This window comes from Clarias gariepinus, chromosome 11 (genome assembly GCF_024256425.1).
Source record: "Clarias gariepinus isolate MV-2021 ecotype Netherlands chromosome 11, CGAR_prim_01v2, whole genome shotgun sequence".
In the NCBI taxonomy this organism is placed as follows: Eukaryota; Metazoa; Chordata; class Actinopteri; order Siluriformes; family Clariidae; genus Clarias; species Clarias gariepinus.
The window spans coordinates 17582720-17601633 of NC_071110.1; the positions used below are offsets into that span (position 1 = coordinate 17582720).

The 18914-nt window shown below is 39.4% G+C and overlaps 1 protein-coding gene across 4 annotated transcripts in view; it reads left to right on the top strand.

Moving 5' to 3' along the window:
* bcas3 (BCAS3 microtubule associated cell migration factor) overlaps positions 1-18914 on the top strand; it is a 207852-nt gene that overhangs the window by 115313 nt on the left and 73625 nt on the right. The window contains exon 24 of one of the 4 annotated variants that reach the window (XM_053506836.1): positions 13358-13904. The exons of the other annotated variants lie outside the window; for them this stretch is intronic. Within the exon in view, the coding sequence (XP_053362811.1) occupies positions 13358-13368 (11 nt within the window). The 3' untranslated portion in view covers positions 13369-13904. Of the gene's footprint in view, positions 1-13357; positions 13905-18914 lie in introns of those variants that run through there. 4 annotated transcript variants of the gene reach the window in all.

An 18914-nucleotide genomic window follows, 5' to 3' on the forward strand; every position in this document is an offset into this window, starting at 1 on the left:
TGTATTCTAGTTTGCGTGTGTGTGTGTGTGTGTGTGTGTGTGTGTGTGGTTGCATGTTTCTGGTTTGCCTGTGGTATTTCTACAGGTTTAACACTGACATGTTAAGCCAACTGTGTCCATGTTGATTGGGAATGCTCTGTATGAGGTTAGATCTCTTCTTTTGTATTACTTTCTCCAGCCTGAAGAGTCACACAACACACACACACCAGATATGTATTTAGCCACGGCTAATAGAAAGAATTGTACAGAAATGTGTCTATGAATATATTTTGTATGCTAATGGCGTTTAAAATGACTAAAAGATGCTTGTGAGTAAAAAAAATAAAAAAGATTCTCCAGTCATTCATTCCATGCTCGAAGCCAAAAGCATAAACAAGCCGTCTTGTCTAATACAAAACTTCTCGAACCTCTTGAAGGCATAATTATAAAATAAATTCCACAAACCACCTCAGTTTGGATTTATTTCACGGACTTTATTATACACATTTTGCATGTGTACAATAAAAACTGTCTCTGTTTATCATTGGCAGAATTTTCTATTCCCGACTGGTTACAGGTCCAAGTTTTCAGTGAGCCTCATCGTATTATGCTAGATATTTTTATTTATTTATTTATTTATTTTAAATTATTATTCATTCATTTATTTGTTTGTCATTTTTTTATTTTTAATAAATTTACACGAGCAGTATAACGCAAAATGCGTTTTTTATAAAAATCCAGTTTAGAAAGCTGCAAGAGTTCCTGGGTTTGGATGAATGTCTTCATCACTAGACTCCTAATTGATAGGAATTTTGAGTGATCAGCTTCACATTGTAAGCTGATCACTCACTTGATAAGCTGCTACAATTTTATTTTCCAAATTAAAGAAGTTTTGTAGGGCTTGTGAGAAACAGAAAACTAAACGCTCTTTATAAAAGTGGTTCAGTTGCCTAGAGCTGCTGTACAGCTGTGGCTGGCGTAAGTGCACATGTTGTTTATTTTGGGCACCAATTTAAAGAGCTGCGGTGGTGCTGACATTCGTGATGTCCTCTAAAAATTCTTTTTTAAAACTATTAAAATATTCCTGCATGTTTTCAACAGATACCATGTTAAGCAAAGGCATTAACAGCTTTTGGCATTTTTAGCACTACCACAGTGTAAACAGTATTTAAAAGTTTCTGCCGGCCTCTAATTTTTACCATTGTACCACCCAGTGTATGTTGTGTCTTAGACAGATTACCTTGTAAGAACAGAATATTACTACATGTAAGTGGAACCTCTGAACCACAGCCAACACCGGCTCATAGCCAGAGATGTCTGGTCAGAAATGACAGGATCTTGTATAAACAGTTGAAGGTTGACGCAGTGTTACACTCTTGAGCATGCCGGGGTGTGTGAGGGCAGTAATTAGAGGTCAGGAACGTTAATGTTGTAATTATAATCCACTCCTTCCAATCTCTTTCAGTCGTCACAACACGATGAAATGTCAAAACACTGGCAAAGTACTGATTTCACCAAATCTGAGAAAGACACAACTGGTTATAACTGTTGCGCTTGGGTGGACGTCGGTGCTTTCCTTCTTTTCTTTGTGTGTGTGTGTGTGTGTGTGTGTTACAGTGACCTGTAGTTCACTACCCGGGTGCCGAGGGTTCCAGACATTGGACTTGAGACAAAGGTGGCGGCAGAGTGGCGCAGAGCCACTCTGATCCTCAAACAGAGCTTAGAGCTGCCAATGAAACAAACATCTCTCTCACACAACACACACACACACACACACACACACACACACAGACAGAGTAACTCTTGCTTTCTGTCTTGCTCTCACTGCCTTCTCTCTCTCACTTTGAGATCTGTGATATCAGGAGGATTAACCTCACTTGACCTCACTGTGTTTTTCTTTCTTAAAAGAAAAAGAAAAATTTGAGTACATTCTATATAAATAATTTACAGAACACAAGCCTCAACTTTAATTTTAGCATTTATCTATTCATTTATTAGTATTATCTTTTACTAGTGTAAATGCTTGACACCCAATAACCCTCAGGCTGCAGTATTTGGTAGAAGCCCTTGTCCATAATGACTTAGATTTACTTCAGTTATACAAGTGATCAGTTGAGGGTTAAGGTCGTTGCTTAGCGGCGGTGCTGGGGTTTGAACTCCTGACCTTTCTGATCATTAGTTCACCATCTAATCCACTGACCTGTCACTACCCCAATAAATAAAGCAAATGGATTTTTAATCCATGTCTTTATCAAAATAATTAACTTTGCATATTTGAAACATCACTGTTTAGCAATTCTGCTGTGCTTGTATTTCCTCTTACCTGCTTTCCTCATTCAGGATACTGAACACTTCCTATCCTAATGCCTATCCATTTATATCTGCCTCCTCTTCTTCTTCTTCTTCTGTCTGTCTATCTGTCTATCTTTCTTTCTCTTTCTTGTTCTCTCTCTGTCTCTCTCTCTCTCTCTCTCTCTGCCCCCTCCCCTCTTTTTCCCAGTGGGGGTGTTGTTTATAGAGCATTATAATTTATAACTGAATAGAGTGGATTTAATTTCAGCACTGAGGCTCGCCAGCAGGGCGCCAGGCTGCAATCAGAGGAATCAGTGCGCTGCGAGCCCTGTTGAATGGAAAGTATTATCAGCGGCCACAAACGGACACTGTTTCTCCTTAAACAACTCCTTCGATGCTCCCCGAGCCCGGCTTCTCTTTCACTCCTCTATTCCTGTTAGGCTCCCTCCCTCCCATTGTCCTTCAGTGCCACTTCCCTTGCTTTCCTGTCTCCTCCTCCTTCTCCTCCTCCTCCTCTCTCACTTCCCTGTTTCCTCTGCATCCCTTCTTCCTTTTTCTTTCTGAAACAGCTTGATTCTCTTCAGCTGTTCAGATGATGCTAGGGGCTGAGCAATATAGTAAAGAAAAATGCATCATGCATTGGATTTCTATAATCCTTTAAATCACAGAGATCGTTAATCATCAATTAAAATAACATGTATAAACTTGTAAAAAGAAAGAAACCTAATCCACACAAATAGATATATTTTATGTTTATTCAGCTTTAAAAAAATTATTTATTTATTTATTTATTTCAATTATTATTGCTGGGGGTATTGAATAAATCTTTCTAGTACTTAGTGTACAAGGAGTCCAAGTGATGGCTGCATGACTCGTGTCTGTTCTAAGATGGAATGCAGCGCTGCTATTTACTGGTCAGGCTCTGAGTTTACTGCAGTGTTCGCAGTAAAAGCTCAGCCCATGCGTTCTCCCTGTCTGCCTTCCTCTCACGCCTCTCTCATCTTTATCTTGGCCTCTGTCTCCTCTTTTCACCATCCCCATTCAAGTGTTGCAATTTTCCACCCGTAAATCCTGCCGTGCGTGACTGGAGGCTGACTCGAGGATCTCCTGCATTCTGACAAACAGAGAGTGCGAGTGAGTTAGTGAGTGCGTCATCCATCCCGCTGGGCGGCCGAGTCAGTTTGTAGATGCCACCCCAAAAACGGGAGTAATGATATTTAAATACGTTCGGATTAGTGGAGAGTGTGGGAGAAATGGTATGGACGAAGTAAGAGAGGCTTCAGATACCACACACCACCAGCTTCAAGCAGTAAAAAATTATTCTCATTTTTATAGCTGTTTGTGTACCACTGATATTACACTCATGTGCGTATACTGTATGTACAGACAAGATAGAAGACATCTTAAACAAATGTCATTTGCATTTGTCAGAAAAGTAACTTTTGCTTAAAAAATTAAAATTAAAAAGTAAAAATTGCTTCTTGACCAAAAAAAAAAAAAAAAAAAGACGGATATTTTAGTCCCACAACATTGAATCATTACTGTTACCTGAACACAATGACATCTGTTAAGTATGTGAAAAATTGTCACGGAAAGAAAAACAAAAGTAAATTTACACTTTTTTATTTTTTTTTTATTTGTAATATGTAAATTACAACAGTGTTAGCCAAAATATATACTGTAAGTAAAATATAAGTTAACCTTTTTAAAGAAAATCCCTGGATGCTAGATAGCCACATTTTGTTAGTTTTTGTTAAAACCACTATGTAATTACTGGATTGTTAGCTAAAATGTAGCAAACTTGGTAAAAGAGAGAGAGAGAGAGATTGTTGTCTGAGATGACTAACATATTTCTTTATATGTTATTTTGTTAAATGTATATGCATTTTTTTTTTATTACTTTAAAAATGATGCAATGGCTTACGTGATTCCCTAGTTGCAGAATCACTGATTTGCAGTATGTTAATTACTGTGTGATATTACACATCAGAGTGTGAAGTCTTAGTGCTCACTCCTGCTCATATCTGCTTTATCCCTGGTGTGTCTCTCTCTATCGCTCTTTTTTCTTCCTTTTCTTCCATCTGCTCTGATTTTCATGCCTCAGTCCCTCTCAGCACTCAGCAGGATGTGATTAAATTGACCATATTTTAATTGGAGAGGAGCAGCCAACTCTGTCTCTTCATTCAGCATAATTAATACCTTGCAGTTACACTGACTTAGATGAACTTGGTTAATTTTTTTTCCCCCCACAAGAGTTCGAAAAGCTTTATGGACTTCGAAGAATAACACACATGGTTTCAGGGGAAAAAGTTGCAAGTCGTAGTCAAAAGCCACAATTAGCTCATTACGCTCGCTCGAAGCCGAAAGACCACATGAAGAGGGAAAAGTCATCTCTTTTCCTGCGCTCTTTAATTTCTCAGAGGAAGCTAGCAGGACAGGTTCAGAGGAAGGACTTGTCTCATAAAGAAATGTCCTCGTACCATTTTTACACTGGAATATTGCAAAGTAATTGTAATGGTGAGGCCTGATTTTGTAATTCGCCAGCCAGCTGTAAGTCTCATCCACAGCAATGAGTTTCAATGTAAGAGGTATTTTCTTAAATACTATAACAATATATAATAATAAAACCAGAATGCATGTCATATTACCTCGGCCATTAGAGTGGTGTTGTAGGACATGGGGCGGGGGTGTTTGAGTGACTTGGGTAGCCTTGTTTTCTGTCATTTAAGTAATTTCAGTAATCCCAGCGTTTTTTTTTTTTTTTGCATCTGGTTCCAGTAAGCGGTAAAATTATAAAGTGATGATTTCACTAGGAAAGAGGCAGGAAGGGCATTTATGATTTGTGTCATGTGTTTTTTTTTTTCTTTTCCTCCCTCCCCCCAATGATTGAACCAGGGACTGTTCAGACTGCTGGTGTTTTATTCAAGTGTATTAAAAGGGCTTGTTCTTCGCCCGTGTGACCATGTCTAGTAACCGTCACCAGGGAAGAGGAGTAATGACTCTTTGTGAGTATTAAAGCAGCTGCCTGACCCCTCTTTATTAGTTGTGTGGAGCAGCCAGGCTTAATCAAAAGTTAACGATTCAGTGTAGGATGTGCCCAGGGCGGCGCGAGGGCATTGCATTATTGTTAGTGTGTGTGTTTGAGAGTGTGTGTGTTGGGGGGGTTAATTTGCTGAGCGAGCTTAGCCAATAATAGTGCGGTGTGGCTGGCGCTGGTTGGGAGGGGGGCTTGTTATGCGGGGGAGGGGGGGGCACATGTGATGTGCCTGAAAGATCAAAACACACACTTGATGAATGTGAGGGCAGAGGGTGGGAGTGGGGGAGTGGCCCATGCTCCCAGCTTTGAATCGCCGATCAAGGTCGTTCTCAGTTCATTAAATTATGCTGAGAGCCTTGGCCTGGTAGGCAACACACACACACACACACACACACACACACACACAGAGAGAGAGTGAGCGAGAGAGAGAGAGATCTTGCTTTATGCACTTATTGAAGTTCTTTTTCCATTCTTCTTTTGACCAAAAACTGCTTCTGTATCCTTACCCTCCAATTATAATTTGTGTGTGTGTGCACGGACTTGTGCGCGTGTGTATGCATGTATTTTGGTCAGTGGAGTCTGGGCAGGAAAGTGTTGCAGATGAAGCCAGCAGTTACGCAGTGCCTTGTGTAGTGTTCTGCATGTTGTGTGTGTTTTGGCCGGGTGTCACACACTTCCCAGGTACTGGGTCATTCCTAATATTTACTGTTGGTCATCCTGCTTTGCCACCAGACAGCTGGACCTCATGATATACACCTCCAGCACTGGCTTTAACAGTACTTCCATGGAAAAACATTACACTGGATGTTCCCTTACTTCAGTATTTTCTTTCTTTTCTAATTATTTTATACAGTATTATTTGTCATACACAAATACCGTATTGTTACTATAAGTAAGGAGTCCATTATAATGGATTTTATTAAGTGTTCATTTCAACGAATTAACTTTGCAATAAAAGCAGTAAGGCAGAATGTCAGTTTCATTAAAAAAAATTATTATAATTTTTATTTTAAATTAATTTAAAAGTTGATCAAGAGATCATTTGTAGCCGGTCTACTGACAACTCAAGCAAAACATTAACCTTTGCTCTTGATTATCAGTTAACCAGATGAAATCTCTTACAAGCAGTGTTCACCTCATTTACTTAATATATATACAGTATTTTTATATACTCATTTATCATTCTGTTCTGTATGTATTTTATCAAAAGTACAGAATGAATTTTATGTGGCTTTCCTCATGATTTACATCACATAAAGTATGTATAAAGCATTGTTCTAAACTATATATATATATAGGAGTGATAAACTTGTGAGTGTAAATTAGACAAAGATTTTCTTGTTGGTTATTTGATGATAATGCTTATGAACAAACATCAAGGAGCATCAAGATGTCTAATTAAACGTAATGCTCCATGTGAAGTTGAGTAGCTTGGTGTAGATAAAATGCTGTGCTTCTGACAGTACTTGTCAGACATGGATAAAGAAATGCTTTTCTAATAAATGTTACAGGATATGGGTAGTATCATTAAATAGGATTTCTAATTTTGCCTTAATTGAATTTCCAACAACTAACTCTCGATAAGAAGAGACTCAGTCAAGGGGAAATGTAGGGGTAATGTTTGGATGATATTTATGCAACACACACACACGTTTTCTTTACACATGACATGCTACACCTTTTCTCCCATCTGTCTCAGGTCTAACACACACACACGAACTGTCATGCGAGGTGACAGTACAGAGCAGTTGGGTTAGTACAGGGCATCTGGTCAGCGCCTGAGGAGCCACGCGGGCTCAAGTGTAAAGATCTTGTTATGCCCCACATGGCCAGGCTGAGCTGTGTGTGTGTGTAAGAGTGAGTAGGTGGGTGTGTTAGTCGGTGTGGGGGGTGCTCTGTTTGTGTTGAGCATAATGTGCTCTGCTTGTGCAAATGTGTTTAGTGTGGGAAGTTAATGTAATATTCACGCCAATCTATTTACACATCGTCCCTGCAGAGCTCCTGTTATGGAGTAGATTGAGGATCCCAAACAAAAGATTTTTACATATTCGTTATCCATATTTTTACATGGTCGAGTTGTTTTCATAGGAAAATTTTTTATTTTTTTAATTCCGACCACAAGGAGGCAAGCTTTCTTATAACATACATTTTACACCAAACCAAATAAGGAGCATAGGTTTCAAATCCGAACCGATAAAACCACATTACGGAACTGAAAGCCGAAGTGTATTTCTCTTCTCAGTATAAATTAATTCTGTGTGGGGTGGAGCCATGGCTTTAAACCAGATTTGGCACAAACATGAGCGTACATCAAATCTTCAACCTTCCTGCAGGCGCATGGTGATTGGGAAGTGGCTTTAAAGCACGGAAATGGCTTAACTTGATTTAACTAACAGCTTCCACATAGCCTGCTGCAGAAGACGCCAGTCTCCGTTAATGCCCAGGACTTGAATCAGACGCAGGGAAGCACACGTTACACAAGAAACGCTGCTGATCTGAGTTAATACTTTTGAGTTCTAAGTTTGAAATGTAGTGGCTTTGGACTTTTTATTTCTGCATAAAGCCTCTATAGCAGCACACCTCCATGATGTCTCTCTCCAGAGATTAGAGTATTTACATTCTAAGAGCAACTCATTACTTAGCACACATATATCGGAACATCTTTGTTAAAGAAACAGAAATACTCGATTAAATGCTCTTGTAAAAACAAAGTGCGGTTTGAAAATAATTTTTAATAAAAAAAAATTTTCTGGTCAGTTGTGCTCTTGGAGCGTCGTACATGTTAACACAGCAGGATAACATAACGAGCCTGTAAAGCCACTTTCCTTTCAAATCATCCTTTTAATCAAGTGCTACTTTTGATCATTTCTGACAGCAACAAATCAACAGGGTTACCTGTAGCTGTACTGTAGCTGTCCTCATCTACAGTAAAAGTGCAGAAGTGTTTTGCTCTCTACAGACTCTGCTCAGCATGGGTCTACTGTAGGTTTGCGCTTCCCACTGCATGATGGGCCCTGAGAGTCAACAAGAAGCCAAGTGATTTCTAGGTGCCTTCTAAATAAGGTGGAGAGGGGAGCGAGGATGTTACTGGCCTCTCGTCTAGTTTTACATTCTGGCAGAGCGCACCATGACTCATGGGCTTGCAGCTCATTAAAGCAGGAGTCTGGGGCTCGTCTCTGTAATCAGCAAACTCACCCGCGCCTTTGCTGCTGGATCTGCGGAGAGCAGAGCAGCGCCAGTCCTCCCAAAGCAACCGGCCATGTTTTCAATAAAGCTGCTCCGCCTGGATTTCTGCCTCTGCTGTATCAAAGGCTTGGGAGCCACAGGCCATGAACCAGAGCTTAAGAAGGAGGACTGTGGGGAAGGAGGGATAAAGACAAGAGAGCATCAGCATAAAATCAGCAGAACTCATCTCATTTTTTTTTTCTTCTTTTAACCCTAAGCCTCGAGTGCAGCAACAAACCCTATTTTTCTTTTCTGTCAAACATGAAAGCAGGACTAGTGCTGACGCTCGTGCTTGACTGCTCACGTTACCCTTTCCAGGCATGAAATTGAACACAGCGGGTACGGCTCCGTGGCAGTTATGAATCTGTGATTGCGTGTGCTAGGAATCTTTTTTTTTTTTAAGGGAGTAATGCTATCTGAGCAGAGCGAATGTTGCGCGCCAACACGTAGCAGAATGAATTAGTATCTGAGCCAAAACACCGGATACAGGGAGGTTATGTCTGTTCGGTGCATTTAACACATCGCCCACGCAATTTGCACCCCCCTCCTCCTCTTAGCCTCTTCAGCAGGATTAGCTCACACCCACAGACACCGTTCACGGCGCCACTGACCTCTTTAACTATGACAGTTATGATGCTTTGTCTGTCTGCCAGCTCATCGGAAATGCAGGGCTGCTTAATCATTCATTTGCTCTGTTCTTGACCCTAGTGTAAAATTTAGCTTCATTCTTGATGAATGCCAGTAAAAAAGCCACGAAGTGTTGTACGGATTCCAATTATTCCCTTGTTGCATTATTTCCACAGTTGTAGAAAGATGATGACATTCATGTCTGAATGAGATCACCAGTTATTGGCATTAACATGAGTATACAGGCATTTTTATTATTTATTTATTTTTTTGTGATAAATTATTACGCTGGCCTCAGGTTCTGATTATATTAAGACAGAAGAATTAGATTAAGACTGAGGAAAATGGAAACAACGCTATTTAGCTGATAAGTGGGCATAGATTTTAGACAATGTAGAGTAAGTGTGTGTGTGTGTGTGTGTGTACGTACGTGTATTGTATGTGTATGTGTGTGAAGGAGACCCATGTGTCCGAGTGTGCTCTCTCGTTATGCAGATTAGGGTTCCGCCTCTTAAATCTCCTTTAGCAAATGAGCGGAAAACAGAGACGTAAACAGCTGTTGCTGTTGCACTCAGACATCTGCGAGACTGTCTCCCATTCTGTCTTGTGACTCACCGCGTTGCATTGACCCCGTTTTGTACCCCAGGCTTAACCCGTTTCTCTGCTCGTTCATATTTTTGTGTGTGTGTGTTTGGTCTTCGTTGTCAGGCGTCGGACGGAGAGGATTTACCCCGTTTGACACCTCCTTATACTTAGAGCGGGGACAGTCGGAAAATGTTGTTAGACTCGTCCATTGGCTTTCTGTTTACAGGGACTGTGGGAGGTCTGCGAACTGAAGGCATGACCAGGCGACCTCAGACATCTGTCATTCACCAAAAAGTGTTAAAACGTTCAGCTTGACCTGATTCACTATAAAAGGATATCTGTAAACAGTTATTATTATTAGTATCATTATTATTATTATTATTATTATTAAAATTATGTTAAGATAATTGCAGAAGTCTGAAAAATGCTAGCATTCAAATAGTAAAGGATTTCTCCAAGATTTTTGTTCCTTTTCAAAGAAAATGGACTGAGTACCGAACTAAAAAGCAAAAACACTCCTTAAGCATTCATAGTTCATGTTGATTCATGTGGAACCTTGATTTTCTGCTAACATATTTGGGTTAGATACGGAGCTGATATATTACTATAATTTAATCCATGCTAAAGCTGTCGGTACACACACACACACACACACATACATGCACACTTTTTCACTAGCTTTGTAAAGTAGTTTAATTTACTAGTGTATTAACACAGGTTTATTTAAAAAAAATTAAAAAGATGTGTGAGTGGGGTGTTGTTTAGATTGATTTAGAATAATTTATATATATATATATATATATATATATATATATATATATATATATATATATACTAAAAGTACATTCATAAAGATAAACAATGCAATTTTTATCTTCACATCAGTGATCAGTCAAAAACTGAGGTACCACAAGGTCAGTTCTTGCTTTTTCTATCATTTGTTCCTCACACGGGAATAAACCCCTCCACATACATTTTTACAGGACGGACTGAGCCATAGATTTTACTGATTTAGTGACCGATAAACAGTCATGGCCTCTGCTTTATGGATTATACAGTATGCACATGTACACATACATATGATTGCCTAACCTTGCGTTTAGTAAACTAGCCATTTTCTGTCATCGCTCTTGGCACCGAATGCTCAGCTTTCATCCTGTCCGTGTTTGCTCGCTTCTCACTCCGGCGCTACAGAAGCCGACAGCGGTATTGATCAGTGTTCAGCCCTAGCCGGACGCTTCACACATTCTGGATGTAAGCAGTAGTCAGAGTTTCCTGGCTTCGGCTCAGCTCGTCTCCTTCTTTTCCTGCCCCGTGCCACTGCAGCTGAACCCTGCACTTGGGATATTTATAGCCCGGGGCTAAAGCTCTTCTCTCTTCTCATTAGCGCTCAGTGCTTAGTGGTCAGTCCACATAGCTGCTTCTCCGTAAGTGTCACTACTCGCCTTTTCTCCTCCTCTTCTCGTCTGCTCTCTCAGTGCTGTGGTAATGGCTCCCACCTCAGGCGCCACAGCATGACCCACACAATGCCAGGCTATGTGTGGAGAAGAAGAAAAGAGGAGTGATGTGGTCAAAGTGAAGCCTCTGGTGTCTGACAGTTTTTGTGTCACACCCCATACACGCATGCACGCACACACACACAATATATATTTTGACTTAAGTATGGATATATTATAGCAAGATGCACAAGGCTACAAATAGAAAAACAGTCTTTATTAGAGTTCACAAAGGACTGTTTCTCAGAAAGATACAAAATTTCTTTTGTGATGTTTGAGCATGTGCTATGTAAGAAATAAAACACAACAGAGCATGCTGTTATAGAAAATAAAGAAGCTATTGTGATGTTAATTATTTTCCGATAATTGCATGTCCCAACGTTGATATCCTACAGCAGTTTGACAATTACATTTTTATTATTAATAACAGACACTTATTAGTTAGTCATAGTTAGTTAGATTTATTTTGTATGTAATAATCACTGATGTTCAGCTAATCAGTTGTACAAGTAAAACAAGTAAAACAAATTAAAATAATAATCAAAAAGCTTTTCCAGCTTTTCCCCTGGAATTTTTATCAGACACAGTGGAGGATGACAGTCTAACATTTAACATAAATAAAAAGATAAAATCCACATAATGAAATTTCTCAAATAATAAAACTATAATAAACTAATTTCAACCAAATTCCCCCTAACATTGGCTTTTACAGCAATTAAACTCACCGTGGACAAAAACATGCAGCGGATCAAAAAAATTATTTCCAGGGCTTCGTTGGTAGGGCGGGCCGCCGTGCCTGTGGTAGTCTCACTGTTGATAGATAGATAGATAGATAGATAGATAGACAGATAGACAGACAGATAGACAGATAGATAGATAATATATTTAATCTGTTTATTATTTAAGCAATATCACACTCATATTGAATATCAGCATGATTCAGCCTGATGCCTGAGAATGCAGCATGACCTCAAAGGTGAAATTGCTTTTACACAACAGTTTAACAAACACCATTTATGATGACGATAAATGGTACGATTTGTTTGTTAATTTAATCAATTATTTGGCTCCGCCAACATAAAAATACCACAAACTAACAGGGTCTTTACTGCTGCTAAGCAACACAAACAATTGCATATTAGCAATGTCGAATTACGCTGCTGATCGCCGGTGAGTGTTACAGTATTAACAATTGTTAGAGCACCTGTGAAGCAGAGCGATGCAGACACATATAGTTAAACATCCCAGTGCTGTTGTACACTGTTTCAGAGCTCATGAGGTGCCCGTTGTACAGTGTATACAGCTTTCTCTTCGTGAATGAGTTCTTAATAAAGAAGCAATAATGTTTTTTTTAACAGAAGAACAGTAAGTCCCCTACATACGAATGAATTCTCTTCCGAGAGCTCACTCATACATCTAATTTGTGCTTACAGTAAGTCCAGTAAACATTATGTAGATACTAGGCGACAAACACAATTGGCTATACACAGTATATTACAGTAAAATGTTCTTTAGAATTGTGCTGCTGGTTGAATGGTTTGCGTTAAAAAAACGAGCAGCGTCTGCCATCTTTTCACCTCGTTCCATTCTCTTAATTATTTTCACTTTTGTCTCCATTGTTACTGCTTGCCGCTTCTTAGCAGTACATCCTGCGCTTGAGCTACACTTGCAGAAGATGCACGCTGCATGCACCTAAAAATGTACGCAGGGCATGTGATCAAATGCATGTTCCTATCTTCGAAAGTTCATAACTCGAATATTTGTATGTAGGGAACTTACTGTATTGTGTAAATCACTGAGTTACCATTGTAGAAAATGATCTTCTGGCCAGAGGATAAAATAAAATTTGTTCCTTTTAATTTAGTGTATACTAAAATATATATTTTTTTAAACACACCAAAAGCTTGTGCATATCCTAAGCAAACAGAACCTCTGACCAAACATATTTGAAGTATGATCACTGCAACATCCTGTCCCTGTCTCTATCCGCTTGCACTTGCATCCTCAGCACTGTTCCTGACTAAATGATGCAGTGCATGCTTGAAAAACAGTAGCCACCTCGCCATTAAACACACACTTGTTTTTTTTCTTCTATTTCTGTTATTGTTCTCTACAGGTATATCCTAGAGGAGGCCCTTCCTGCTGTTTTTCATTTTTTTGTTCGTTTGGTTGTTTTTCTAGCATGCATACATCACACTGTCTCTCCCATGTTCTTTCATTACCCATATTTATTTGTCATTCATCGTATGTAATACAAAGAAAAGAAGGGAGAGGAAAGCAGATGTGAGGAGAGGAGAGGAGTGACGAAGCCAGCTCAGGGCCATGCCTGAGCGCAATGGAAGACGTCCACTCTCCTGAATCAGAAGGTTCGAAACGATAATACTGGAAGGAGCAGAACATGGCTGTTTGTATTGTTCATTAGTGATCAGAAATCTAAAAAACTCCTTTCTTAGAAACGGAATGCTCATGTAGAGTCAGGTTGAGTTTATTTCCTCTGCGTCAGAGTATTCACTGCTTAAAAAGCGTCATTATAACCCACTTATTTCCCTCTCAGTATGTGTTTATACTGTAAATATTAGTATTTACTGTAATTTAGAGCTAGCGGATACAGCTAATAGTTATGTTTATTGTTTGTGAGTTGTGTATGTAATATCAATCAAAAATAGTCAAATAAAGAATTAAAGAAACTTTGAAAAAAACGTTTTTGATTCTGCATTGTAGCTGTGCATGTTGATTCATGTATGTAATTTGCGCAACAACAAGAAGTGAAAGCTGCATTATTCATGTTATGAGCCCTGCTACATTTATGCTTCATAACCACCATCAGAATTTCGGTTCATGTTGAGGTAGAGACAGCTGTTTTAATCCATCACTGACTTAATACTGTACATCTGTCCTTGCTGACACTCTGCGTAAGAGGTGTCCACTACCAAAGATGTTAGTCATCTGTCTTAAACTGTGGCTCATATCTGCGATGACTGGATCAGGGGAGTTTATTTTTTTCCCTTCACTCTTTAGACTCTTTAATGAACACAGAGTCTGGCTGGGTAAATAACACCAAAGTGCGAACTTTGTCCCCTGTCTAGGACATGTGTAGTTAAAAGAGAAATAAGCAGCATGTGATTGAGGAGTGCTGACAGCACTGAGATTCTCCCGGACTTTTGCACCCTCACTCTTTTTGCACATCGCTCTTTCCAACATGTCGCTCTCCTCAGTACTGTACGTCCCAGCAGTAGACTGTGACCAGAAGCTGCCATTTGTTTAGATGAACCTTATGATATAGAATTTTTTTATTCTTCTTGGCTTCACATGATGGCACACGCCAATTATCAGCCCGCTCATACTCACTACCGCACTTTGTAATCAGCTCCAACAATTATACCATTGAAAATATGCACTGATTGCTCTCCGTGTGTATTTTGGACGGAGCAGCCGAGCCAAAAACAATACCGGTCAAAACAAAGCAAGGGTTACGCGGACTCATAATAATTTGCACCGCCTTTGAAGTGTCCAGTCCTGAAATTACAGTGCTGCCATAATGAAGTATTGCCATGCAATTACCCAGCAGTTTAGTGCACAGAGCCACAGAGCAGTGAAAGTGCAATGGGGTGTTGGGAGCAGAGGGCTGGTGCCGAAACACGAGAGGTAGTGTGCTGTTTTTCTCACAGTGTTTGGTGCACTTTGTGTGGGTGTTTATGGTTGTGCTACACCGTGTGAAGCATGTTTGGCTCCATGCTGGGTGGCCTGCACCTGAGGTGGCCAGGCCTGATGAATTATAAAATGGCTGCAATCTCGTTAATATTGCAGCAGCAAACCTACAGCATACTAGCACCAGCCTGCATGTTAACAGCCGATGCATTTTTAATTAACGAGGAGCTTCGATTCTTGATTTGACAACACCTAGGACCATGGCGCAATGTGGCAGGAAAGTGGGTCATAAGTTATTTCTGCTGCACAGGTACCACAGGGCTTTAAAAGTTTTTACTCAGCTGCTCTTATGCATTGTGTCTTTTGGCTCTGCCCCACGGACTAAATTATGGAGGAGCGATGTGAAGTGCTACAGATGGACCACAGATTTGAAAATGGCTTGTGTCTGTGTTTGTTAAACTGAACTTAAGAAAGAAAAAGAAAAACACTTGAAGGTGTGGTGTTGTAGGAAAAATGTCTATACCCAGGTCGTCTGGTGCTGTTACTACAATGGCTTTACATTTAGATTCACAGTACTGTAGGTATTTGGCAGATGCTCTTATCCAGAGTGACTTACTGTACATAAGCCTTTCATTCTTTGTATACCACAACATTTTTTTAAGCTATTAATGAGCGACAAGTCATGCTTTTTAAATGTAATACTTTTATATTTTTATTTGTAATTGCTTTTCCACTTTTTTCAACTTTCTTGTCTTGAAGACTCTCCTATGTCGGAAAACTCAGACACTGGAGACTCCTTCTATTGTTTATATATATATATATATATATATATATATATATATATATATATATATATATATATATATATATATGTGTGTGTGTTTGTGTGTGTGTGTGTGTGTGTGTGTATGTGTATGTAAATAAATGTAAATAATGAATTAGAACAAGTGCATGAACCTGAGCCAGAGCCACTTTCTGGCCTGTGCTGTTATAGAAAGTGATTATTCACAAAGAAGAATTCCCCATGCTGTCATATAGGGAGTTAGTGTTACGCGGGAAGCCATGGAAACACTAGTTACTCATCCTAGGTAGTTGACTCTGCGCTGGCAGGGTTATACAGTTCCCCTCCACTTGCTGCACTTGTGTTGAGAAGCGCCTTATTAGGGTCACATGACCTTTAGTCGTTGCCCTGGTTGTTATTCGATCTTCAGGTTGTGTTAAACCATTTTATCGCAAAAGTTCCTGCTTCTAATTTCGTCATAGAGGTCTTGCATGTGGTTTACTGCTATGTTTCACTATCGTAAGTGTCTAAACCGTTCTGTAAGATTATGTTTGCGCTGTCGTTAGGTGATAGTTAACCAGTATAACCCTGACTGAAGCATTAAAAATGATTTCACTCCCACTTTTTTGGAGTCAGCTCCCTTTTTTTTTTCTTTTTCTTTTCCACTCCACTGCTAGTGTATCAGACCATGAGTATAGCATTTACACCCACCAGCAAGTCTTTCACTTGGTGCTCTTGCACTAGCATGCTAGCAGTGCGAGGGTCAGGCCCTGAACGCGGCTGGCTGAAATGAGATACATGCCCTGCTCAGGGACGGGAGCAGGGTCAGCAGCTGGTGGAGGATATGGCAATCATTTATAAAAATATGCTTTCTCAAGCCCACAAAAACAAAAGCCCCGAACCCAACAGCTGGGAAGGGTTGGGAGTAGCCCCAAGGCTGGCAAGTTCCCTTCCAGATGGAGAGGTTAGTCCGGGGCTAGCCAGGCCGCTCCACTTAAACTTCCGATTCCCATTAGGTGCAGAGAAGATTGCAGGGGAAGGGAAGAGGAAGAAAAGCAATGAGCATGACTGCTCTGTTTTTTCACCCTGCTTAATCAAATAAAGCAGGAAGCTTCCGAGACGGAAGAATTGTGTTTATTGATATTTGCGCACACTCTGTGTTGTTTGTTTTAAAAGTCTTCTCCGTCATTGTGAAATATTGCAATTTTTTTTCCTCTCCTTGCTTGTGTTTGAACCTTTTTTTCCTGGGGAAGTTGCATCAGGGCTCTCTTATTTTTTTTCATTACTGTTCCAATTTATTTAAATTGAGCCACTGGGAAATTTCCACTGACTGTGCTTCTACTGCAAGTAAATTGCCAAGCCCAGGCCAATTTATAGTAATAGGTGGCGTTGGATTAAATAGCTGTACGGTGCACGTCTTAAATAAAAATTGATGAGCCTCTCCACTCTTGTGTTGATGTGACACTCAGCTCAGTGTAGAAGTATTAGGGTCCTGCTGTGGGTATTGTGTTACCCCAGGCTCAATTTGACTCAGTTAAAACGTGTGGTTGCATTTTTTGGGGTGTGTCAGGACCTGAAAAGCGTTCCCTGGATTTGCCCCTATTAAGAGAAATGTCCACATGGGAGCCCTGGGAACAGATTCACAGTGCACTGTGTAATAAAGGTGAGCGAACCTGTGCCAAAAGCTAGTAACCTCGTACAGTAAGGTTGACACGAAGCCCAACACAACCTGTCAACTTTTTTTTTTGTAAGAGGACATGTGATATTCATTCAAAAACACAAGTGAGCAAACAGAGCGCTGATGTATTATGCTCCATGTAGCCAGTGAGAATGTGATCACCATTATACACCATTACTTTTTCCTCTATATGGCGGAGAAAGGGCCAACAAGGATCTTTCTATAACCCAGCAGGCACCCTTTTTAGTTAATTATTTGAGAAATAGAAAGCAGTCTATAAAAACTACTTTGTTTCACAGCCATTTTCAAGCTTTTCTACTAACTGCGATTTAAGAAGGTAAATAATTGTATCCGTATGAGTGGACGGCTGGTGATATTTTAACATTTTCAGTTTATTTACAATTCTGCAAACTGCAGGTCTTACAGGAATTAAAAATGTTGATTCTTTAAATCAATCAATCAATCAATCAATCAATCAATCTTTGTTTTAGCTTCTACCTGTTGAGCCAAATTTGTACAAGATTTTAAGAAAAATTGTAAATTTACAATTAAATTGTAAAGAATTATATATTGACGTTTCAAATGAGGTATCATTTTGATCTGCATCATCTACATAAGTCTGTCTTATCGCCTGTTAAACTCATTAATGTCTCTTTACTTAACATAGCACTTAGCATGCAACATTAGCTAGGTTTGTACCGACAAATTATTTTCAAGCTTAGACATTCTAACCTAACCATTTACATGGACATCGATGTGAATTATTTTTACATGCACAAAGCATTTATGTGCTTTATACGCATGTAATGTGCACTTCTCTCATTACAATAAAAAATTATTATAATTTTGCCAGATCCATTTCAGAAGGATCGATTCCAGTTGTGTCCAATTGGCCTGTTGTTATGATTATTACTAGAAGATTATGTTCCATGTAAACACAGCTACTAGGGAAAAATAATCGCTGGAATCAGTTTTGTAGGCCAAATCCCTTTTTATTAATGCCTTTTTATTTGGCTGGTTAGACATTTAAAGACTTTGTCCTCTGTCATCTGTGTTCTTGTTTAAAAAGTTCTGATCTAGATTTTCACTGCATTTGAATTGAATCGAAAACCAGGTGTGGTTTACTAAAGCAGGTGAGTACACAGCAAACACACTTGGGTGCAGAGTAAAACAATTAGTCCAGGACTGCACCAAGAGAGACATCCTCTGAGCACTTCCAATCCAGGCTCTGGCGAGTTTCGACTGCAGTCGGAACATGATTCAAGCTGAAAATAAACTTTTTTTTTTTTTTTTTTTTTTGGTGAGCTTCTCAATTGGCATACAAAGCACAAACTAAGCCAAAGTACAGAGCTGAAGTGCTGCAGAAATATCGCATGTTTATTAAATCTGGACCAATTAACATAAAAAAGAAAAATTGCTGATGTTTTAAACAAGATATTTCGATTATTGTTTTATCATTTATTTCACACCGCTTCCATGTTCCAGCTCAGATTTTTACACATAATGCCAAAGTTTTGTTAATGTTGTCTGTCATAATATTTCTGAGCAATCAATGAGTATTATAAA